General features: G+C 37.5%; 3 protein-coding genes across 6 annotated transcripts in view; 1 reads left to right on the forward strand and 2 right to left on the reverse strand.

Annotated features, from left to right (window-relative positions):
* Positions 1-1,189, reverse strand: part of LOC107610314 — a 2,102-nt gene extending 913 nt beyond the window's left edge. The window contains exons 1-2 of the mRNA XM_016312377.1: positions 896-1,189; positions 701-772 (exon numbers count right to left, since the gene is read on the reverse strand). Of these exons, the coding sequence (XP_016167863.1) occupies positions 701-772; positions 896-1,189 (366 nt within the window). The remainder of the gene's footprint in view (positions 1-700; positions 773-895) is intronic.
* Positions 996-4,543, forward strand: LOC107613053 (ras-related protein RHN1). 4 transcript variants are annotated; one of them, XM_016314890.2, is made up of 8 exons: positions 1,184-1,393; positions 2,458-2,501; positions 2,996-3,073; positions 3,194-3,361; positions 3,588-3,636; positions 3,717-3,790; positions 3,890-3,983; positions 4,165-4,543. In XM_016314890.2, the coding sequence occupies exons 1-8, from the start codon at positions 1,324-1,326 to the stop codon at positions 4,263-4,265; spliced, it is 678 nt and encodes a 225-aa protein (XP_016170376.1). In that variant the 5' UTR covers positions 1,184-1,323; the 3' UTR covers positions 4,266-4,543. The 4 variants fall into 4 exon arrangements, with proteins under 4 accessions (XP_016170375.1, XP_016170376.1, XP_016170377.1 ...); XM_016314891.2 differs by lacking the exon at positions 1,184-1,393 and adding an exon at positions 1,410-1,558 and having other exon boundaries at positions 2,458-2,497; XM_021108448.1 differs by lacking the exon at positions 1,184-1,393 and adding an exon at positions 1,531-1,558.
* On the reverse strand, positions 4,417-6,564 carry LOC107613052 (the record flags this gene model as incomplete). Its single annotated transcript, XM_016314888.2, is given in 4 exon segments — positions 4,417-5,376; positions 5,619-5,842; positions 6,131-6,306; positions 6,522-6,564. Coding segments are annotated over 4 exon segments (1,242 nt in total), but the record flags the coding sequence as incomplete, so codon positions are not given.

A 7,413-nucleotide genomic window follows, 5' to 3' on the forward strand; every position in this document is an offset into this window, starting at 1 on the left:
TAAGATACATGTTACCTAAATCTTACAAAAAAAAAAATAAATTGGGTCGATAAAAACGGGCTGTTCTTAGCTCGATGTATAAACCAAATTTGGATTCTTTGTACATTAATCCACTATCTTGGGCCATTTTGGGCCATGATTACATTGGGCCTGGTCATAATCTCAATGTAAAGCGCCTATTTTTTCGTAAAAGAAATTGCAACTTCTGACGGCAAAGAGAAAAGAAAAATCAAAATTGAATAAAAGGATAGATTAAAAGTGGAGATAAGTATTTGGGCTTAGGCCCCGTTTTCTCACGAAAAAAAAAAAGTGGAGATAAGTAACTTGTAGACCTGTAAATACCAAAAAGCCAAAAAAAAAAAAAAAAACTTGTAGTTGTGACTTGTGATCATAATTTAGTAATTTACACGAATGAACCTTTGCAGAATGTTACTGTAATAATGAATAAAGATCACAATAGAGATTAGAATTCTAATACATTGCACCTACCATTACCAAAACCCCTTTGATTATATTTATATAATTATATGTACACACATAAAAGATTGAACTAACATCTTCCACTTTATAGTTTCTTCCCAATGTGCCCCTGCATCACTGTAGTGATATCACAAACAAACATATTCACTCAGTATAATAATAATAATACTAACAATCCCTTGCCATATTAAGCTTAATTAGTTAATTAATTAGTAATTACCTCATGGAGACAATGTTGGTGAATAATTGTCTGGTTTACTGTACTCACCAATACTTCACATGATAGTTTTGCCTGTTCAAACAAGTCAAATAGAAACTTCAAATAAAAAAAAAAAAAAATTCTAGCTAAGCTGATTAATCAATGTAATTAAACTCTTAAACTTAATCATTGGCATGAATTAGAAAAAATAGGAACCTGAATGGGGAAGTGAAAGAAGGCAAGGCCCATTTGACCGTTGACCTGAGAAACCGTAAAGAAGGGAATTGCACCCTTTGCAAGGTCTTCTAGAAACAGCATCATCTCAGGCACCACCGCGATTCCCGCGAATTCCACGTCAGCGTCCACGTAGGACGATCCCCTGGCACTCACGTGACCGTGCTCCGATATCACGTGCCCCAGCCTCCTCCCTCTGTAAGACACCGCCACGTCAACCCCTCCGAAATCGAGGGAGTACACGCCGGCGTTGTGCACTCTCACGGTGAGGAGCATGGAGATGTCTACGGTGATATGCGGCAAGGGATGCACCTTGATCCGCTTCAGCTTCAGCCCTACGATCTTCAGTGCCGGATCCGACGGCCACAACACGTAGGTGGTGGTCAGGAAGAGAAGGAAACCCACCGTGCATGTCACGTGCCACCGCCGGAGATAAGCCACGGGGTTTTGATTATGATCGTGACGTGGCTTTCGGAGCAGGTAGGTGTAGAAGCTTGATTTTGAGTTTGAGTTTCCCATGGGCTTCTTTAAGAACTTGAACATTGTTGTGTGTTTTATCTGTTATTGCTTGTAGCTTAGGTGTTTGTGGTAATGCCTGTGCCTGAAGTATCAAAGTATGAACATCTGTAAAGATGGAAATTATTGGTAGGTGCTTAATTAATTGAGGATTTGAGATTTTTTGTTGTTGTTTGGTGTGGGAAATTGTAGTGGAGCTTCTCATTTTGTTTGCTTGTGAATTCGATTTAATGTGTCCTTCTCTTTGTTGTTTGCTTATGATTATGATTCCTCTCAAATCATCAACATTGCTTTTACTTCAAGTACAAGCTGAATTGGATTTGATGTTTCAAAATATTTTATGTATAAACCAAAATTCTTTTGATATTAGTATAGGAAAGGCATCCTCTAAATTGAGGAAATTGAGAAAGTGATAAAGTCAGGGTTAATCACTATTGAATTTATAATTTTTATCATATGTGAGTCTCATTATCTTAATTTTAAGGGTGATTAAATACTTACTTTCGAATTTTACCAACTTTCTCACTTTACAAGAGTTTAATCCATTGTTTTCTCTTTGACGGTTAATCCATTGTTATATAGTGGGTTATGGTTAAATCTGGCAATATGAGTTAGCTTCCATTTTTATTTATTTGAACTGGTTTTTTTTTTGGGGGAGGGGATGGGTTATGGAGTATGTTTTCTCTTCAATACTAATTATTGAGACATGTCTATATATAGCTGCATGATTGTAGTTTTTAGGTCCCACAATATCCAGTTTAAGAAATCTTTTTAATGGAAAATGGAAAATAACACCATGAACGACTAATAATTGAATATGAAACCCGTCTTGACGTTGTGTATTACATTCAACTAACTAACAGTCAACTCTAAACAAATCAAACTACCAGTCTCTAGTCTTGTTCTTTGTTAAGTTCCACATGAATCATTTTAGTTAGCAGTTTCCTTGATCTAGAATACTATTTCTTCATAAGTTTCTCTTTCTTTTGTTGTAAACTTCAAAACAAATAATATTTTCAACCTATCAGTATGGCAAGGCCTGGAAATAAGATCATTCAAGCCAAGCTGGTGGGTATGTCTCACCTTATTGTTAAATTTTGTTTGTCATTTTCTTTTCTGATATCATTCATTTCATTGAATCTATGGTTGCCCCGACACTTTCTTGTTCCTAAGCTTTAAGTGATTATTTTTAATTGCTTATACGATTTGTACAAAATACTATTACCTATTTTATTATCCATACACCATCAAATATTCTTTCACGCTTGGTTCCCCCCACAAAAAAAAATCTTACACGCCAATCACACGAATGAAGGAATAATTAATATGAAGAGATTGTTAATACATGAGAAACAGAATAAGATCAATATTGCAAGATCAATAGACCAATAAGATTTGTTTATTATATAATTTGAACAAAATGTTCAGTTAGACAGAAAGATTTGATAGAAGCAACATTTGCTCTATCAAATTTCCAATTGTTTGGTTAACTTTAATGTAATACCGATGTTTAATAATTCCAGTCTTAATGATTTATGGAATACATAATACATGTCCCCTGTGTAGGTACTTCTTGGAGATATGGGAGCTGGAAAGACCAGTTTAGCACTAAGATTTGTAAAAGGCCAATTCTTTCTTAACCAGGTTATGTTACTTCCATTCGATTTCATTAATAAAAAATTGTTCTATTTTCTTATCAGTGTGGTCCACATTAAACACAGCAGTTTTATAAAACCTTAGAGTCAATGTATATGTTACATGCAGGAACCAACCATTGGAGCTGCATTCTTCACTCAAATATTGTCATTATCCGAAGCAACAGTGAAGTTCGACATATGGGATACAGCAGGACAGGAACGGTATCATAGTCTGGCTCCTATGTACTACCGTGGTGCAGCAGCTGCAATTGTTGTTTATGATATCTCAAACATTGTAAGCAAATCATGAATTGAAACCATTCAGAAGTTAAATTCTTGCGATGAAAGTTGTAGTATGGCAAGAATTGGAAGTTTAAACCATATAACTCTCTTTTACTGCAACATTGTTTGAACTTTGAATTCTGATGTCAAAATGATGATAAAGAACTTAAGAAGTTAGGCCATATAGTTGTTGTCAGGGGCAGAACGCATTTGCATAATGATCTTATCTTCTATTTCAGGATTCATTTGTTCGAGCCAAAAAATGGGTTCAGGAGTTGCAGAGACATGGTAACTCCTCAAGTCACATGGAATAACAAATTTCTAGTTCCTTAATGCTGTCTCACTATGGTAAAACTGTAACCTTGTAGGAAGTCAGAAGTTGGTGATGGCATTAGTGGCAAACAAATCTGACTTGGAGCCGAAGAGAGAGGTTGAAACTGAGGTATTGCTAAGATCCATCTTCCTCTCTCTAATTATGCCTTTGTGACTTTTCCTTTTTCTTTTTTTTTTTTTTTTTTTGAGATGATTTAGTTATGTCCAGGAAGGAGAGCAATATGCTCAAGAGAATGGAATGTTCTACATGGAAACATCTGCTAAGACTGCAGAGAACATCAATGAGCTTTTCTATGAAATAGGTATGCATGTGCTGGAAGTCTTGAATGGAGTAAAATTGAATTGAAAATTTTATGGATACAAGATTCAAATTCCAATTTTAATACAACTTATCCATAAACTTTCATCACTGAGCAAGGTGCGTGTTTAAAAAAATAAAGCAGCTGAATTGTATTAATTGTTTGTCATGTATGATAAATGCAGCTAAGAGACTTGCAAGAGCTTTTCCACCGAAGCCTACAGGAATGAAGTTGAACAGCGAAGTACAAGAACGAGGGAGAAAATTCTTTTGTTGCTCAACATGATATGCCACTGTGCATTCGAATCAAGAAACAGAGTAACGAATGGTTTCAAGGTGTATTTAGTTTCCTCTCTATGTAAACAATTTCATATGTAATGATAAACTCAGATTAATCATCCGTAAGCTTATGGCCTGTTCTTATATTTACTACTACGTTTCAACCTCCCTATTTCTCAGTTGTATGAACATTCAATTACAGCTTACTTTAAATATTCAACATTCATCCCGAATCAAGAGAACATTATATAACAACCAATAAACATATACTTTACCCAAATAAATAAATAAAAAAGAGGAAAAAAACACAAACCAACCCTCATGATATGCTCTGGCCTAAGCTGTGCGATATTGACCTTAATTCACTGTACATTTTGGAACACTCAAGGGAAAAATCTTGCATAGCCCTAAAGAGCTCTGGCATACGATTCGTGAGACTTGCCAAGGTCTTTTGCCTCACTTGGTGGCATTGAGTTGCATAGGCTTCTTCCTCTTCTTCCAGCCTCTTCTTAATTTGTTCAACCAAGAACTGCTTCTCTGCAACAAGTTCGTCCGGGCCATGACTACCTTCTGCATTTTCAGGATCAAATTCATCTGGTATTTTCTTTTGCATATACTTGTTATGCCAATCTTCGAATTGCCGTGTTTTCCGGGCAAGCTCCTTTCTTGTATCCTCACATTTTCTCTTCAAACCCATCTCGTCTTGTTGCATGTTATAAATAGTATCCATCACAGCAGCAAAGTTGCCTATAGCTGTCTTGGCAAGCTCATCAGGAAGCCTCTCTAATCGCTCCTGCCATGCATGGAGAAGCCCTTGAATGGGTGGACTCCTAATTCTTGGGGGAGAAGAAACCTTTTCCTTCAAACTGCTCTCGATAGGGATAAGATTTAATTTTAACCAATTGTTTAAGGCCTTTATGTATTTCTTTTGATTGTCAACTAGCATCTCAAAATGTGAATGCCACTGATGCGCGACAACCAACAATTGGCCTGTTCGGTCATGATGGTGTTCACTTGTGTCCTTAGGAGACTGGAAAATGTCCAAGGATTTCAGCGACATCATAAAGCTTGATTGCTTCTCATGGCGACCTAGCATGACTTTCCACATAATGGCCATCCTACAGTCCATAAAAAAAGCGAATATCAGCAGAGAAGTTTGTGTGTATGGGATGTATTTCAGCATTCTCTACATAGCTGGTTGGATTATGAACACGAAACTAAAGCAGAGATGAGAGTTGATTCAAGGATGTCAATAGTGATGACTACTATTCTAAGATGTGGAAAAGAAAGAAAGAAACTGAAAGCACTTTTTCAAGGTTAAAAAGCTAGCAATTGATGACTACTATTCTACATAACTCACCCATCAACAAGCTCAACAAGCTTTGGATACAATTGCTCATCACGTAAACGGTTAATCTCTGAGACTGTAGAATCCAAGGACTGCATATCTACAATGTATCTTGTATGCAAATGACTGACTGCTGCTTTTGCTTTCTCCAATGCATCAGAGTTGGTAGCTCTTTTCTTTAGCTTGTTTAGTGAAGCGACCTTCTTTTGGTACTCGAATTTCATAAGTTCACCAGCCTATAAAATAATCCAGCAGAAATTTCAGAAAAGCACCAAAAGATATACATGTCTCCTTATTTACCCGAGAACCATGCAACGAGCAAAAGATAAACTGGACTGGTAAAAAAAGGATAAGCAGATAAAATATCATTCTTAAAATATATTTACATTTACATGGATACTGGATATACTTGCAGCTGTTTGAGTTTGAGTTTGTGAAAGAAATTCTTAAATTTTGGATAGGAGAATAAATAAAGTAAATCTCCTACAAGTATAAGTCACAAAATTTGGGTTAAGTGAAATTACCTTTACTTCATCATAAAGTTTCTTTTCCCATGCTAGCAACTTGTCCAATACAGCAGCATGGGTATCTTGCTCATCTGAGTCAGAATCATCCTTCCCATCATCCGCATTAGGCATTCCTTTAAAGGATCTATTCCATGTAATAACTCGCATGACCTTTTCAGAGTGATTAATGTGCCCTGCACAAGAAAAACGAAAATATGATTCAATAACCCAAAAAGAATCTAGGATGCAGTTTCACTGCTAAATAAGCAATCATCAAATATTGGGCTTCATAACAACGTATCCTATTGGCATCAATTGAGCTTAAAGCTACAAGTTCAAAGTTCATCACTTCAACAAATTACTCAACATGCCATGTGGAATCCTCGACCTTGAAGCAATGGATACCTACCTTTATTATCAGCAAAATTGGAGTGATAATGGAGCCGAGTGGCGGCATCTGCTTAGCCATAAATCCTTTCTGCACTGGAGTCTCCATCATCACTTCCTCTGGTGGAGGCACTGGCTCAGGCTCGGGTTCATGCTCTTCAATTACCGCAGGAAGCTCCTCCTCCTCCTCATCTCTCTCATTCCTGAGAACTTCTTCTGCAACAGCCTCCACCTTACTTTGCTTCTCCTCGAACAGCTTCCTTTGAATATCCTCCTCCTTCTCCAAGTGGTGATGCCCTTCTTCATCCTCATTCAAGGTAGTCCCTGCAATGTTCTCCATGGATGGAAAGAAGTACTCCCAAGCAGCACTCTGTTGTTGTGGCTGTGACATGGTATGATGATGAATCACATGGTCCCTCTCAGTTGTTGCCTCTCGCTGTTGGTGATGTTGTTTCAATGGAGGTGGCACGGGAGGAGGAGCCTCTTCTTCCTCCTCCACTCTTCTACTATTCGCCGCACCACCACTACTTCCTCCCCTTTTGCTTCTTCTTCTCCTCAAAGACCCTTCATTCTCCAAATCCTTACATTGAATATGAAGATAATCAAGAACAATGATGATATATTCTATGAACACAACAGTTTTATATATAAGATTGGTACAAAGTACAATGCAATGATCAAAACATAACAGAAAACTAACTGGTAACTAACAATTGTAATTAGCTAACTGATAAATAATGTATTTGATGTGTGATAATACCTTGTCTTCCTCGTCCTCCTCCATGATGGGCTTGGGCTTGGGCTTGGGCTCGGGCTTGGGGATCTTCATCTCCGGCATGCTGACAGCGCGCTGCAGGGGAGGGGCGTCGGAGAAGCTGGGAGGGGGCGGCGGTGGGAGGTTCTCAAAGGGCTGC

The sequence above is a fragment of the Arachis ipaensis genome, chromosome B08 (assembly GCF_000816755.2).
Source record: "Arachis ipaensis cultivar K30076 chromosome B08, Araip1.1, whole genome shotgun sequence".
NCBI classification, from domain to species: Eukaryota; Viridiplantae; Streptophyta; class Magnoliopsida; order Fabales; family Fabaceae; genus Arachis; species Arachis ipaensis.

Coding starts and splice junctions, on each gene's coding strand:
- LOC107613053 (XM_016314889.2), top strand. CDS start 1,208: ATGCGGCAAGGGATGCACCTTGATCCGCTTCAGCTTCAGCCCTACGAT. Junction 1,394..2,995: donor TGACGTGGCTTTCGGAGCAG/GTAGGTGTAGAA, acceptor TCCCCTGTGTAG/GTACTTCTTGGAGATATGGG. Junction 3,791..3,889: donor AGAGAGAGGTTGAAACTGAG/GTATTGCTAAGA, acceptor AGTTATGTCCAG/GAAGGAGAGCAATATGCTCA.